Source organism: Podarcis erhardii (genome assembly GCF_964252035.2).
Source record: "Podarcis erhardii genome assembly, chromosome: 10".
NCBI lineage: Eukaryota > Metazoa > Chordata > Lepidosauria > Squamata > Lacertidae > Podarcis > Podarcis erhardii.
This window is the reverse complement of record NC_138500.1, coordinates 8,201,293-8,218,228: the sequence shown is the minus strand read 5'-3', so window position 1 is coordinate 8,218,228 and position 16,936 is coordinate 8,201,293. Positions and strand designations below refer to the sequence as shown.

Below are 16,936 nucleotides of genomic sequence, written 5' to 3'. Positions count from 1 at the left end.
TACGCACATGGTTTGTTTTGCCCTCTTAACCTTGTGGAGCTGACCCTGGGTTAGATGTGTTTAGGACCCCAGAGCCAGCCTTGCTTGATGCTGTTTGAAACAGCTGCCACCAACCTGCTTGCGGATTCTGAACTGAAGGATTGTCATGAAAATGCTGTTTAAATGCATGACTAGGAAGGTTGGCGCTATGTCAGAAGAGTCTATTGCTCTTCAGAAGGGCTTGGCTTTTATTGTTTATCGTATTGCTTAATGGCAGCATGCGAATATTGTCAAAGCTCTGGGGCTGGAGCAATAAAGTCAATCGATCCAGTGCCTTTTGCTTAATGGCAGAGATGGCCTTGCATGCTGATCAACAAGCTTGGCTTCTGAGCAGGGGTAGCCCTGAATGTCTAACAAGGTATGACCTCTAGTGACTTCTACGCTGGCTTGGTCAGGTCCGCAGAATGGAAGATGGCAGGATCCCCAAGGACTGCCTCTGCAGGGAGCTGCCTTCAGGCACCAGGCCCGTTGGCAGACCAACTCTGCATTACAAAGAAGTCTGCAAATGTGGCATGGAGGCTGGGCACATCAACCCTGCCAGGGAATCCCTTGCAGACGACTGCAATGCCTGGAGACAGACAAACAGGTTTGTGCATCCACAGCAGTGACCAAAGGAGGAATGACTGCAAGGAGGAGCACAGAGAGAAGAAACACCGTGGTGCATCTGCAGTAGTACAATCGGGCACCTTGCTCTGCCCCAGCTGCAACAAAACATGTCTCTCCTGTATCGGTCTCTACAGCCACAGCAAGCACTGTAGCCTTCCAACAGTTTGACTTCGTCCCCAAAGGTGCACTTCCCTGTTGTCTCCCGAGACAGACTGATGCCAACCAACCAATAATCCAATTGATCCCTGTGTTCCAATCTGCATATAATTACAGTGGTGCCTCAGGTTACATACGCTTCAGGTTACAGACTCCGCTAACCCAGAAATAGTACCTCGGGTTAAGAACTTTGCTTCAGGATAAGAACAGAAATCGTGCTCCGGCGGCGCGGCAGCAGCAGGAGGCCCCATTAGCTAAAGTGGTGCTTCAGGTTAAGAACAGTGTCAGGTTAAGTACGGACCTCCAGAACGAATTAAGTTCTTAACCCGAGGTACCACTGTATAGGGGAAATGAGTTGGATCAGTTCACTTTTAAACGTGGACTGAACAGCTTTCTCCTTCATCGCTCCTTCATTATTGTGCCAATATTTGCATGCCTCTGTTCTCTTCTCGTTAAATAAGTTGGAGTTCTTGTTATTAAATATACCAAGAAAAAAGGACATCAAGAACTCTGGCCAATATAAGTTTCAGTAGTGGGAGTGGTCCCTACTCGCAAATCAATAGTCAATTGTAACAAAAACTAATCCAGTCAATTATGGATTAGAAACCATGTAATGTTTGATACTTCCAGCTGATGAAGGTGAATTCATCGAAACAGGGCCCTGTCCTGGTTTCTGATCCATAACTGACTTATGACTTCTGCTCAATGATTGAAACTAAGACCTTCACGTCGAATCTGACTATGGACTGACATGAACTTATCTCTACTCATAAACGCTTATCTCTAATTCTGTAACGAATTATTTTCTTATACATATCCTTATGAGTTTGAATTTGTAATCTCTATTTGAGTTTGTAATCCTTGTCAGAATACATACTTTCAAACGGATTAGTTTTTGTTACAACTGACTATTGATTTGCGAGAAGGGATCACTCCCACTACTGAAACTTACGGTATATTGGCCAGAGTTCTTGGTATGCTTTTTTCTGTTCTCTTCTCTGCTGGAAGAGGACTCCGAGAGCTGGCCAGTACAATTCCAGGTGGTTCAGTGGGCTTGTTATTTGTTGTTTAGTCGTTTAGTCGTGCCTGACTCTTTGTGATCCCATGGACCAGAGCACGCCAGGCACTCCTGTCTTCCACTGCCTCCTGCAGTTTGGTCAAACTCATGCTGGTAGCTTCGAGAACACTGTCCAACCATCTCGTCCTCTGTCATCCCCTTCTCCTTGTGCCCTCCATCTTTCCCAACATCAGGGTCTTTTCCAGGGAGTCTTCTCTTCTCATGAGGTGGCCAAAGTATTGGAGCCTCAGCTTCACGATCTGTCCTTCCAGTGAGCACTCAGGGTTAATTTCCTTAGGAATGGAAAGGTTTGATCTTCTTGCAGTCCATGGGACTCTCAAGAGTCTCCTCCAGCACCATCAGTGGGCTACATTCCTGCAACTGGCCATATGGAAGGAAGAGGAGGTTTGCTGGATCAGGCCAAAGACCCATCTAGTCCAGCAACTTGTTCTCACAATGGCCAGCCATAAGCCCCTGGGAAACCAGCAAGTGAGATTCAAGCGTTCTCTCCTCTCCTGTGACTTCCAGAAACTGGGTTCTGGATTCAAGGAGCCTTGGAGTCGCTGATAACAAACCACACTATCGTGTTCCCAGAGCTTTGCCCTTGACCTCTATGGTTTCCAGCAGTTATCTCTAAGAACGTTTTCTGCCTGTGACTCTGCAGTTAAAATATCCATCCTTGTGGAATCCGTTCCCTGCGGTAACTCCCACTTGGAGCTTGGTTAGGATGGGCGGGGAGTGGGAACGATCTCCTGAGATGGAGTGCGCAGCGAGTTATTTAGTAGCACTCCCCTACCTGGCAGGGTTAATTAGCTCACACGCCACATCACACTTTGAAGAGGAGAAGGTGGCAGCAAATATGTATTATTATCACGCCAGGGGACTGATTGCTGCTGCGGGAGGAACACGGAGCCATGGGATGCTTTTAGCAAAGAAGCCAAAACTCATCTTGGCATTTGAACAACTAGGATGTTTCAGCTTTACTTGAACGGACAGGAAAGTACAACAAACACATCCCTGAGTCAAAAATTTAAAAACCCACAAAGTTGGGGGGGGGGGGTTAGGAGCATAGCATCTAGATCAAGGGAAGTAATAGTGCCACTGTATTCGGCTCTGGTCAGACCTCACCTGGAGTACTGTGTCCAGTTCTGGGAACCACAGTTCAAGAAGGAAACTGGAACATGTCCAGAGGAGGGCAACCAAAATGGTCAAAGGCCTGGAAACGATGCCTTATGAGGAACGGCTAAGGGAGCTGGGCATGTTTAGCCTGGAGAAGAGGAGGTTAAGGGGTGATATGATAGCCATGTTCAAATATATAAAAGGATGTCACATAGAGGAGGGAGAAAGGTTGTTTTCTGCTGCTCCAGAGAAGCGGACACGGAGCAATGGTTCCAAACTACAAGAAAGAAGATTCCACCTAAACATTAGGAAGAACTTCCTGACAGTAAGAGCTGTTCGACCGTGGAATTTGCTGCCAAGGAGTGTGGTGGAGTCTCCTTCTTTGGAGGTCTTTAAGCAGAGGCTTGACAACCATATGTCAGGAGTGCTCTGATGGTGTTTCCTGCTTGGCAGGGGGTTGGACTCGATGGCCCTTGTGGTCTCTTCCAACTCTATGATTCTATGATTCTATGATTCTATGAAGGCACTGAACACACTTCTCCACATTTCGTGAAAGCCTCACAGGAGTTTTATACCTCCTGGGGTAAAGGGAAGGGGTGCCCCTTAATGACAAATGGTTGGGTTTAATAATAATAATAATAATAATAATAATAATAATAATAATAATAATAATAATCTGCCCTTCCCAGTTTAAAAACTGGGCTCAGGGCAGCTAACAGCAAATATAAAACATTGATTAAAATGCGACTTAAGAACAGCATAAAACAGCATAAAATACAACATAAAATGCAGCATCAATATCAATAAAATTCAAAAATTCAGGGGTCATTTTGGGGGGGTGGAATATTTATGCCAATATAATACGCTTCATGCAATGGTGACTTCCAGACTGGGTTACTGCAATGCATTTTTGCGCAAATTTCTCCCAATTGAACTTTTTTTTTGTATGCTGTTTTGCCTGAGAAGTTAATTTCTGCGATGCAATGATTCCTAATACAATGTGTTGCATTTTTGTGGATTTTTAGGCTCATTTCACTCAACTGTTTGCATTTTTAACACGTTCCTCGTCTGGAGCTCTGCAATGCAAAACTGCAGCAACAGAAAAGTGCAACTTTCAAAGGATGGCTGTGGGGGTTTTTTTAATCACATATTGCTAAAAAAGCGCTTATTTGCTAGATTTGCCTTGATTTGCAAAATGCAGTGGCGTAGCGTGGGGGGTGCAGGGGGGCCGGATGCACCGGGCGCAACATCTGGGGGTTAGGGTTAGGGGTAGGGTTAGGGGGCGCAAATCCACGGGTTAGGGGGCGCAAATTACTTGCCTTGCCCCGGGTACTGACAACCCACGCTACGCCACTGGCAAAATGAGTCAGATTCCTCCTCTACTCCTACTAGTGAATCTGCCACAGACTTTGTACAGTTCATAAGCCACTGAGCACATTACATCCGATTATATGCATTTCCCCCCGTTTCTAACAGTCTGGGTCGGAGGCCGTGCTCTGGGTGCGACTTCTGCCAGGGGTGAGGCTGTTTTGATGGTGACACCCCAGTTATGGAATGACCTCCCCAAGGACATGGGGCTGGCGACTCTTTTGCAAGTTTTGCAAGGCCAGGTGAAGACAATTTTCATCTCCTGCACATTTTAATGGATCATTTGTTTTGTTCCTTCTGTTTCTCTGGTTTTATTGCTGCTCTCGCTGCAATTTTTATTGTTGTCGTTATTGCTGTTTTGTGATTTAGAAGGGAAAAAACCCAAACACATTTTATTTTTTTTAATGCAAATGCTGGTGTGGTGTTTTGAAATAGACCAGGGACTGTTTCTGGGATCGTGAACACCATGCTTGCGCCTGGACGTGTGTGGACGGACCTGAAGGTCTGTCCACCCAATTTTATCCACATTTTATTGGGAAGGGGGAGGCACTCCAAAGAGTAGGGGGAAAGGGTGGACTATCAAATTAGAAGAAAGGAGATTCCAACTAAACATCAGGAAGAACTTTCTGAGCAGTTTTGGCAATGGAACGGTCTCCCTCATGTGGTGGTGGAGTCTCCTTCATTGGAGGTTTCTAAGCAGAGGTTGGGTGGCCGTCTGTCATGGATGCTTTGGTTGAGATTCCTGAATTGCAGGGGGTTAGACTAGATGACCCTCGGGGTCCCTTCCAACTTTACAGTTCTATGGTTCTACGATCAGGTGGGGCTTTTATTTATTTGCACACTAGATGTCACAGAATCAGCCCGGCTTCCTTCCTTCCTTCCTTCCTTCCTTCCTTCCTTCCTTCCTTCCTTCCAACAGTCAAATCACAGCTGGCTTTTTCCAAGTGTAAAAGAATGTGTGTTTGTGTGAAAGAAGCTTTTGCCACTTTGAATAAAGTGTAAGTAAGACTCCTCCCACCGGAAACTTGCTTTACTATTCCCTCTCCAAATTTCCAGAAGAAGAAGAAGAGTTTGGATTTGATATCCCACTTTATCACCACCCGGAGGAGTCTCAAAGCAGCTGACAATCTCCTTTCCCTTCCTCCCCCACAACAAACACTCTGTGAGGTGAGTGGGGCTGAGAGACTTCAGAGAAGTGTGACTGGCCCAAGGTCACCCAGCAGCTGCATGTGGAGGAGCGGGGAAACGAACTCGGTTCACCAGATTACGAGTCCACCACTCTTAACCACTACACCAGACTGGCTCTCAGAAACTCCATTCCCGACCTTTGTGTGAGGGACCAAATTTCTGGTGATGATGGGGTGTGGACACACAAACCAGCCCAAAACTTGAGCATGGCAAAGGAGCATAGGAAGCTGCCTTACACCGAGTCAGACCAATGGGTCTACCTTGCACTGGCAGCAGCTCTCTGGAATTTTACGCAGGAGTTTCTTGTCATTTTTGTGGCAGCTGCCCACTGCTGTGGACCTAACAACCAGCAAAACAACAACAAACAAACCTATGGTCACGTAAAGCATCCTCAATAAACACACGAGACATAACTGGCTGTGTTCTTAGATAAATTAGGTATACTATTCGTGTATCAAATCATAAATTTCAATGGAAGTAACTCATAAAGTTCAACAAACGAACAAAGCAGAAGACCCAGTGGATCAGATCATTCTCTAATCAGTTCATGCTTAAGGTCCATCTGTGTAATAGTGTCTATTCCACCTGTCTGTTCATAAGGTCCTTTCAGGGAGTCTAAGAGTCGGATACGGGGAGGGGTACCTTTATCTTTTACTACTATGCCATAAGATCCACTGTCCTGTAATATCACATATGAGCTTTAACTACTGATGAAGCCCAGGACGACGAAACAAGGCCAATATACCTTATTTATCTAAGAACACAGCCAGTTATGTCTCGTGTGATTACAACAACAACAACAACAACAACAACAACAACAACAACAACAACAATTTTATTATTTGTACCCCTCCCATCCGACTGGGTTGCCCCAGCCACTCTGGGCTGCTTCCAACATATATAAAAGCATAATAAAACATTAAATATTTTTTAAAACTTCTCTATACAGGGCTGCCTGCAGATGTCTTCTAAAAGTTGCATAGTTATTTATCTCCTTGACATCTGATGGGAGGACGTTCCACAGGGCGGGCGCCACTACCGAGAAGGCCCTCTCCTGGTTCCCTGTAGCCTCGCTTCTTACAGAGAGGGAACCACCAGAAGGCCTTAAGAGCTGGACCTCAGTGTCTGGGCTGGATGATGGGGGTGGAGATGCTCCTTCAGGTATACAGGGACGAAGCTGTTGGGGGCTTTAAAGGTCAACACCAACACTTTGAATTGTTCCTGCCCTATGGAATGCCCTCCCATCAGATGTCAAGGAAACAAACAATTAGACAATTTTAGAAGATACTGCAGCCCTGTATAGGGAAGTTTTTTAATAGTTGATGTTTTATTGTGCTTGATGTTTTAATTTGATGGAAGCCACCCAGAGTGCCTGGGGAAACTGAGTCAGTTGGGGGGCATATAAATAATAAAGGACGATGGTGATGCTCCTTGGAATACTACCTAGATTATACCACTGCAGGTGTTATGTACTGAGTTGAATAGGATCCAAAATGCAGCAGTCTGATTGGTCCTAGAACAATAGGATCCAGAATGCAGCAGTCTGACTGGTCCTAGAACAATAGGATCCAGAATGCAGCAGTCTGACTGGTCCTAGAACAATAGGCTCCAGACTGCAGCATTCCACAGGAGCCACCCAATCTAGCTCCAGGTGGAAGTGAATCTGCAAGCTGATTGGCCTGCAGGAGAATCCCGGAATTAGCTAATCACGTGGGGCCCATTGTGTAAATAATGTATACAAAGCAGACATTCTGGGGGAACTTCCATTCCTCCTCACCACTATGAGCTGAATAAAGAGGATGAAATCCACTCTCGACTCCGAGTATATTTCAGCAGGGCTGTGGGCAAAGTGGTTGAAATGATGAACTGGAAAGTCCCAGCGTCTTAGGCATGGGCCAGTCTTTGGAAGGCAGCACCAAGACACTTGATGACACAGTAAGTTGGGTGAGGAATATTTACCAAACAGAGGAAAGGAAGACACAATTAAGAAGTTTCCTTATAGCTCAGGGATGTTCTGTTATGTAACAGGCGTTTGCATCACACCAAATGTATATGAAGATTGTACGCTACAGTCCCTCATATGGACACATCTAATCACATAGTAATGTGTGACAGGAGCTCCTACTAAGACGTTATTTAACACCATGATGCCTTCCTCAAGATCAAGATGGTCCATAAAGCCACATTGCACTTTGGGCTAGCGGCTATAGCAGCCTCTGGTTTGGGGTCTTCAGATGAAGGATGGGGCTGTTCAACAGGTGTGTGGTGTTCATTGACAACTATCACCCTCTCTCCCTGTTAAGACTCTGCAGGGATTTCAGCTTAGTGCTGGTAAGATTATTTCACTAGGAAGATCCGAGGAAGTGATACAGACATATTGTCTGGGTTCTGGGTTTGGGTCAGATTTCCTTTTAACTTTCAGAATATTGCAATTCTTTTCTTTTTTAAGAACAAGCAAGCAGCCCAAAAGGGTTCATAAAAAGCACCCTTAATTTTTCAAGCCATAAATCCCAGCAAGATCCTGAGCTTCGGCACTCACAGGCCACTAACCAGTAATGGAATCTGGGAGCAAAGCAAAGTGGGGTGATGGCACGCTCATTTCTAACAGATCGTAAAACTGGCAAAAGGCCCATAATTGGAAACATGGCGTTTAATGCCACAGAAAATGGGCTGCATGGTTTTAATGACAACTTCCTGCAGAGGAAGGACAATGAAGCCTACACTCTTTGCGAAAGGAACATCATCAACAACAACAACATCAACAAGAGGAAATGATTAGTTGAGGAAAATCGGAAGATAGCATCATGGAAAAACAAGTACAAGCTAGTAGTCCTGATATATTTTGAAGCTCACTTCCAGGCCTAGAATCATAGATTCATAGAGTTGGAGGTGAGACAAAGATCACCTCGTTCAACCCCCTGCAATGAAGGAATCACAGCTAAAGAATCTCTGGCAGATGGACACCCAACCTCCATTTAAAAGCCTCCAATGAAACAGAGTCCACCACCTTCCGCTGTCAAGCAGCTCTTACTGTCAGAAAGTTCTTGCTAGCGTTTAGTCGGAATCTCATTCCTTGCAAATTGAAACCATTGCTTTGGGTCTTACTCTCTGGAGCAGTGGAAAACAAGCTTGCTCTATCCTACACTGGCTCCCAGTATGTTTCCGAGCACAATTCAAAGTGTTGGTGCTGACCTTGAAAGCCCTAAACGGCCTCAGCCCTGTACACCTGAAGGAGTGTTTCCACCCAAATCGTTCTGCTGAGGTCCAGCTCCGAGGGTCTTCTGGCAGTTCCCTCACTGCGAGAATCAAAGTTACAGGGAACCAGGCAGAGGGCCTTCTCGGTAGTGGCGCCCACCCTGTGGAACACCCTCCCACCAGATGTCAAAGAGAACAAGAACTACCAGACCTTTAGAAGACGTCTGAAGGCAGCCCTGTTTAGGGAAGCTTTTAATGTTTAATAGACTATTGTATTTTAATATTCTGTTGGAAGCCGCCCAGAGTGGCTGGGGAAACCCAGCCAGATGGGCAGGGTATAAATAATAAATTATTATTATTATTATCCTCCATGTGACAGCCCTTCCGATATTTGAAGATGGCTCTCATATCACATTATCAGTCTTATCTACTCCACGCTAAACAGGTTGTTGAATGGCTCGTGGCTCTAACACCCTTTCCCATCTTACATTCCAGAGAAAAAGCAAGGGCATAACACAATAGCTGCCATGGTAATGAGTGATGTCATAGAGCAGTGTTCCCCAACCTTGGGTCTCCAGCTGTTTTCAGACTACAATTCCCATCATCCTTGACCACTGGTCTTGCTAGTGAGGGATGATGGGAGTTGTAGTCCAAAAACAGCCGGAGACCCAAGGTTGGGGAACACTGTCATAGAGGACTACAATAGGAAGCAACAAGCAGGGGAGAGGAGTACAGGAAGCACACCATGGATGTACTTAGTGACACAGTCAGAATAAATAATAATAATAATAATAATAATAATAATAATAATAATAATAATTTATTTATACCCTGCCCTCCCTGGCCAGAGCCGGGCTCAGGGCGGCTAACACCAGTAAAATTACAATAAAAACATAATAGGGGGAGGGGAACAATTTAAAATACAGGTTAAAATACAATTTAAAATGCAGCCTCATTTTAAAAGTAGCACATAGATCAAAACCATAAGGGGAGGGAAACATAAGGGTCAGACTGAGTCCAAACCAAAGGCCAGGCAGAACAGCTCTGTCTTGCAGGCCCTGCGGAAAGATGTCAAATCCCGCAGGGCCCTAGTCTCTTGGGACAGAGCGTTCCACCAAGTCGGGGCCAGTACTGAAAAGGCCCTGGCCCTAGTTGAGACCAATGATTTCATCCAGCGCTATTTTTGTTTCTATGAATTTCTGTTTATCTGCTATCTTGTAATAACTGCCATGTTGCCCCTTTTCTACAAGTTTCTATTAATATTTTTCTTTACATTGTTCATCTCATTACCGCTCCATCAGTAGACTCTGAATCTTAGGGCTGTGGGTTCGAGTCTCACTTTGGGTAAAAAGATTCCTGCATTGCCGGGGGGGGGTAGACTGGATGACCCTCGTGGTCCCTTCCAGCTCTACAATTCCATGATACTACGAGCATGCTCAGTTGTGTGTTCTCACACCTTTTGAAATACTCTGCATATTCCAGAGTGCTTTGGAAGGGGGGAAAGTCAGTAGCTGCATCATTTGCTGTGCAAATCCATGTTTGGTTCCACCCCGCGGAGTTTTACTTTGGAGTCTGTACACCCAACCAGAGAGAGCGTAACTCATAGGCTGATCTGACATGACAAGCTGGCACCGCTGCAGCTTGAGTCAACACAAGCATATGGGTGTACATCAGCCATCCAGCTTCATCAAGCAAACAGGATGACATTATGCAACGATGCTCAACCAGATGATGCACTGAGCTGCGCATTGTTGTCAGAGAGCTTTAATTAATGCCGAGAAACAGCCACATGCCTGCCAGTGAGTTTCTCCCACTGCTTGTGATGCTTCCGATTTATTTTCCTTAAAGGTGCTCCCAAACTTGTGACCAATGCCAAACTATTCATGGTCCTCTGTTTTGACCGTTTTCGCAGTGCCCGTTTTTAAATTTTGCACAACGCGCACTGGTACATCACAAATGTTGTGATAACCATATAATAAAAGCAGATGCCACGCGCGGAATCATACATGCGCTAGAGTGAAATAATAAATAATCATTAACGAGTGTATTTTGGTTGTTAATTATAGCTTACGTCTCCATTCTAATACAGCTAAGCTTGAAGAGTTCCCAGCGGAGAACAGGGCTCTATATCATCTTGAACTTTATTACATTATTATATGGTGTCTTCTGTGTTATTGTATATACACTTGCACGCAGCCATATTACATTGCATTAATTTGTGGTATAGAAATACTTTTATAAATAAATAAGATTTGGACAATTTTATTGGCCCCTAATCAAGATTCCCTCTCTCTCCCCCTCTTCTTCCCCTGCTTTTCTTTTTTCTTAGGTGACAGAAATGTCCCAACTCCAAGCTCTGGGCAAGGAAGGAGGCTGCGGGAAGTTCAACCACACCAGCCAAAGAGGTCTCCTTCCACACCAAGAGCCCAGAACCAAATATAAACTAACTTCTTCCTTGATGGAGCAAGCTTGCTTTCTGCTGCTCCTGAGGGGTAGGACCCTGTGCTGGGCCCGGGGGTAACCCTTGAAACACAGTCCAGGACCAGTCCAGAATCCAAAGGTTCCGCTAGGAGTCAGTCCGACAGGGCCAAGGCAGGAAACCAGGCAAAGACAGGTACAGGATCTCAGGCAGGTTCTGGCAAACAGCAATGTTGCTCCCGCAACCTGGGGTGGGGTGCAACAGCCTTTTATCTTTGTCGGGGTAACGGCAGGTCCAAGTTTGAGAAAAAACAGACAGAAATATTCAAGCATTTCAGCTTTTCAAAAGAGGAAAGTGTGGCTTCACTTTTAGAACTTGAAAATGCTTGAATTGGCAAAACTAACTGTAGTTATAAGGTACCAATCAAATCAGAAATTAAGACTACAATGGAAATGGTTTGAAGATTATATGTCCAAACACTGCTCAAAAAAATAATACGTTAATATGTTTGGATTAATGCTTGTAAAGTCGAATGAGAATAAATAATAGTAAGTTAAGAGAGTTAAGAAACAAAGATATACATTGCAGTGGGAAATACAATAATATTGTACAAATGAAGGCGAATGTTGGTGGAGGGAAGTCACAAGGGTGTTTTAATGTTTGTCATTGGTGTTAGTAGCGTTTGTGAAATATTTGTGTTTACCTGTTTGTTTGTAAATAAAATAAAATAATAATTAGGAAAAAAGAAAATAAGAAAATGCTTGAATGATCTCAGTTCTTTCTGCTTAGCACCTTGATTCCTTGCGGGGCATGCAGCCTTGGCCAAATTGGACCCCCTACGCACATGTGCGCACACTGCGTATCTCATGGGTAAGCAAACTAAGCCCCAGGGGCCGGATCCGGCCCAATCACCTTCTCAATCCGGCCAGTGGATCCGGAAATCCGTGTGTTTTTACATGAGTAGAATATGTCCTTTTATTTAAAATGCATCTCTGGGTTATTTGTGGGGCATAGGAATTTGTTCATGTTTTTTTTTTTTTCAAAATATAGTCCGGCCCCCCAGAAGGTCTGAGGGACAGTGGACCGGCTCCCCGCTGAAAAAGTTTTCTGACCCTTGGTATACCTCTTTATCTATCTTGCATCTTGAATCGTTCAGGAATTAGAATAGAAACACCCTATGGTTGGGTACAGCCGATAACAGGCAATAGTGTCGCTAGCATCCTGCCTGTGCTGCTTTTTACAGGAATTATCCCTCTCTCTTTCTATCCAACACCCGCCCCCCCCCCAAAAAAAAACCCCTGAATTAGTATTCATTGCAAGGAAAGGCATGATGTGATGTGCCTCAGATTCCTGCCTGTCTGAAGAGTGGCTTGACTTTAGAAAGCTCTGCTCGGGAGAGGAGAATAAAAGTTTGCAAAAGAAATTAAAAGCTTTCAGCCGAGTCCTTCCTGAGGCAAAAAGGAGCCTCCGAATGACACAGAGGGGAGCGGAGGCGGACCACCCAGATCCAGATTTGTATAGAGGATTTAAATGGAAAAGAAGCTACATGTGCTGCAAAATTCTCTTAGAATCATCATTGTGCAGTTGGAGTCCATTCCACTGTCAAACTGTTTGGTTGGAATCTCCCTCCTTGACATTTGAATCTCACCGATACTGATCCTCTCCTCTAGAGCCGAAGAATACAAGTTTGCTCCATGTTCCACGTGGCAGCCCTTCAGATATTTGAAGATGGCTGTCATCTTGCTTCTCAGTCTTCCCTTCTCCAGGCTCATATCCAACTCACTCTACTGTTCCTCATTAAGGCTGGACATAAAGACCATTTATCATCTTGGTCATGGGGCAATTCTCCCAACCAGGAGAAAATGCCTTTGAAACTGCCAATCTGCTCGTAGGTGGAGCAGAGGCCCACATCTTAAGAAGATGCTGGATCAGGCTAAGGGCCTGCCGAGTCAAACAATCTCACAGTGGGCAACCAAGTGTCTGTGAGGAACCTGGAATCAGGATTCGAACACAGAGCACTCTCCCCATTTGTGGTTTCCAACAAGTGGGATTTGAAAGCATTGCCTCATCCCCTGGACCTAGAACATAGATAGATTGCATGCCATCGATAGCCTTCACTTCGACCTATGCCTCTCCACCCCCACCCCCCATCATTTGACTGGAGAATTGCATCATAAAAATTCAGAGAAGTGCAGTTCTCAAACGATAGCTCCATTTCAGTCTGTGTGTTGGTTCGGAAAGTCTCCCATTAAAATGCAAACAAAATCACAATTGTCCCCGGGGCGGGATTTAGATTTTATTAGGCCCTAAGCTACTGAAGGTAATGGGGCCCTTTATATGTCCAGCTGTCCTTTGTCAACATCAAATTGTCCCTGTTTTTTTGGGTTGAATATAAGCTATATGGTAATTTATGGACCTCATAGGTATCTCAAGCCATTTGCACATGTTGCACATGCACCCAGTCCATGCAGAATGTAGGAACCCTATATATAAAAAGGAGCAAACCAGTGATATTTTAGGGAGCAGGCTAGCAGGCAGGGCCCACAACTTACACCATAGAAGCCTACACAACGCAAAACACTGTTGCTGTATTTAGGTTTTATTTTATTTGTTTTTTATCTTATATTTTGGAAATGTACATCCAGGTTTTTTTCCTTTAATTTTTTTGGGGTGCTCCAAGAGAGTAGGGCCCTAAGCTATAGCTTGTTTGGCTTATACGTAAATCCGGCACTGATTTTCCCCTATCTCTTCCTGCAGTCCATGTCGGGATATCAAGCCTTATCAGGAGAAACTGGCAACTCTCCCAGGCACCCGGCATGATTCCCTGTTGACCTCCCTGGCTGCATTCCCCAGCAAGATCCAGGCTAGGTCGCAATAGGCGATCCTTCTCAGCGTGAGAAGAACACACCCCTCTTTCCTGCCCCCCCGGGCAGGGGAAAGAGATAGACAGAAACGTATTTACATGCCTTTATTTCTGTCTTTGCAGCGTTACAAAAACATGACTGCTCTCTTCAAGCTCCAGCAGTATAGTGACAAACACTTCCTGGATAGGAATAAACGGAAGAGCTCATATTACACTCTGAGCTAATTCCGGTGCTTCGCACTGTGAATAGACTGTCCCTCTGATTCCCACGGGCAGTCCCAACATTCCCATTATGTTTACTTTTCAAGCTAGCACTTTGCAGCTGCATTGCATCCATATCGTAACAGTCCAGCCCCCCTCTTCCTTTTCCCATGGCCCAGAGTGGTGGGGCTTACTCACTGAAGTGTTTTGGCACTGGACGCTGGAGCTGTTGAACCGCAAAGCAGGCACCCTCTTCTCATTGCCCTGGATGCTGATGATGCACTCGTAGCCCCGCTGCCCGGACTGAGGCTGAGGAAGGTTCTTGGCCTTCAGCGTGATTGGCTTGATGACGTCCACAGGCACCAAGATCTTACTGACGTGCAGCAACTGGGGGCAGTCCTGGAGAAAGCAGGGAGGAGGAGGAGGTGGGATGGGAGGGGAAAGAAAGAAATTGTCCCATGCAGTTAGTCAAACGCTTAGTTACGTTTTCTTGATAGGCCGATTTGGAATCTGGCAACTTGCAGCGGCCTTAATTAGGTGTTGTCCTGCAAACTCTTACGGGCGCAGAAGAGGGTTAACAAAGATGATAAATTGAAATTGAAATACCGTATTTTTCTCTCTATAACACTCACATTTTTTTCTCCTAAAAAGTAAGGGGAAATGTCTGTGGGTGTTATGGAGCGAATGTGTGGTCCCTGGAGCTGACTGGCCCGAGTGCAGGGGCAAAAATCAGATCGCGCGGAGGAGGGAAAGCTGTAGAGAGGAAGCTGCTGCTTTCCTGCATTCTGCCTCAGGGTCTTACTGCCCACTCTCTTCTGTTTTCGGTTGCTGTGTTTGCTCAAACGCAACAAAGAGCAGGGAAATCCCCTGCCCTCCTGGCAAGCAGAGGGAAAGGAAAGGACCACGTCCTTTCTTCTAATTCCTTCCTAGTCACATTGTGCGCAGGCTCCAGCCCACCCGGCTCAGGTTCCGTCGGCTAGGAGCGCAGCCGACAGCCACTACCACCTCCTCTCTGTGCCGCTGCTTCTGCGTCCAGCATTCTTGGGACTCGCAGGCAGCCGGAAAACATGCAGGTGGGAGAGAGAGAGAGAGAGAGAGAGAGAGAGAGAGAGAGAGAGAGAGGGAGAGGGCTGGCTTGGGTGGGTGGGTGGAAACTTTTGCCTTCCTTTCCTCCCTCCCGTTAAACCCCTCTCCTGCATTGTTAGCCAGCTGCACACCCCTCTTGTGCTCTTTGTCCCTTCTGTGTTTTTCCTTCCCTCCCCACTTAAAACGTGGTTACAAAGCATGGAACCACATGGATCCTCAGGATCTTTGCATTAGGTCACCCCAAATTCACCATCAGATCACATAGCATGTCCATGGCTACAGCCTGCACCAAAAAAATCACGCACCCACTGTTGCCTGGGGCCACAATGGTGCAAAAACGTGGTTACAAAGCATGAATCCACATGGATCCTCTGGATTTTTGCATTGGGCTACCCCAAATTCACCGTCAAATCACATTTCTGTGGCCACAGCATGAAGCACCAAAATGATACATCCACTATTTCATTCAGATTTTTTTTTTCTTGTTTTCCTCCTCTAAAAACTATGTGTGTGTTATGGTCAGGTGCGTGTTATAGAGCGAAAAATACAGTACTTTATTATCACTTGTCCAACTTGTATACAGTGATATTACATGAGCACCCCCCACTCAGCTCTCTTAGACTTACTGTATTTTTCGCTCCATAAGACACTTTTTTCCTCTTAAAAGCCAAGGGGAAATGTCTGTGAATCTTATGGAGCGAATGTGTGGTCCCTGGAGCTAAATTGTGATCCTGCTTGCTGTCCTGGCTTCTGGGATTCAGAATATATTTTTTTCTTGTTTTCCTCTTCCAAAAACTAGGTGCGTCTTATGGTCTGGTGCATCTTATAGAGAGAAAAATATGGTAATTTCCCTTGTTTACTGATGCACACCCACCAAACCTAAAAGTCAGTTGCCCTGCTGTTATCTTTTCATTCAGCAGCCTAACAGCCCACGGATAGAAGCTGTTCTTTACCCTGTTGGTGCGACTAATCATGATTCTATATCTTCTGCCCGAGGGCAGGAGATCAAGAAAGTGCCAGCCAGGGTGTGAATCATCCCTGAGAATTTTCCTCACTCTCCTGAGGCAACGTTCTTCCGCTATTTCATCCAGCGGATTCACGGGGCAGCCCATAATATATTGTGCTGTCTTCACCACCCTCTGTAAGCACTTCCTATCAGTTGATGTCAAACCAGCGTATTACACCGTGATGCAGTATGAAAGGACACTTTCTATTGTGATAGAAGGAGATCATCAAATGTTGATTGACATCGTTCGTGAGTAGGTGAAGTATTGGGAAGTAAAGTAGGTGAAGTAAAGGGTTGATAAATAGTTGTGGGAATTGGTCATGTTAAGCCTGGGGAAAAATACAACTCTATGAGTTGGAAAGGACCCCAAATCCTGCAATGCCGGAGTCTTAAGTAGATCATACATGAGAGATGGCCATTCCACCTCTGCTTAAAAATTTCGAAGGAGGGAGAGTCTACCACCTTCCAAGGGAGACGGTTCCACTGTCAAACAGCTCTTACTGTCAGAAAGTTCTTTCTGATGCTTGGTCAGAACCTCCTTTCTTGTGACTTGAAGCCATTGGTTTGGGTCCTACCCTCCAGAGCCGGAGAAAACAAGCTTTCTCCATTTCCCCTTTAGATATTTGAAGGTGG

General features: G+C 45.4%; 1 protein-coding gene across 4 annotated transcripts in view; it reads right to left on the bottom strand.

Annotated features, from left to right (window-relative positions):
- The window catches only part of PLXNA4 (plexin A4), a 621,967-nt gene that overhangs the window by 105,832 nt on the left and 499,199 nt on the right, over positions 1 to 16,936 (bottom strand). For all 4 annotated transcript variants that reach the window (XM_081879604.1, XM_081879605.1, XM_081879606.1 and 1 more), the window contains one exon: positions 14,410 to 14,610. In XM_081879604.1, coding sequence (XP_081735730.1) covers positions 14,410 to 14,610 — 201 coding nt within the window. The remainder of the gene's footprint in view (positions 1 to 14,409; positions 14,611 to 16,936) is intronic.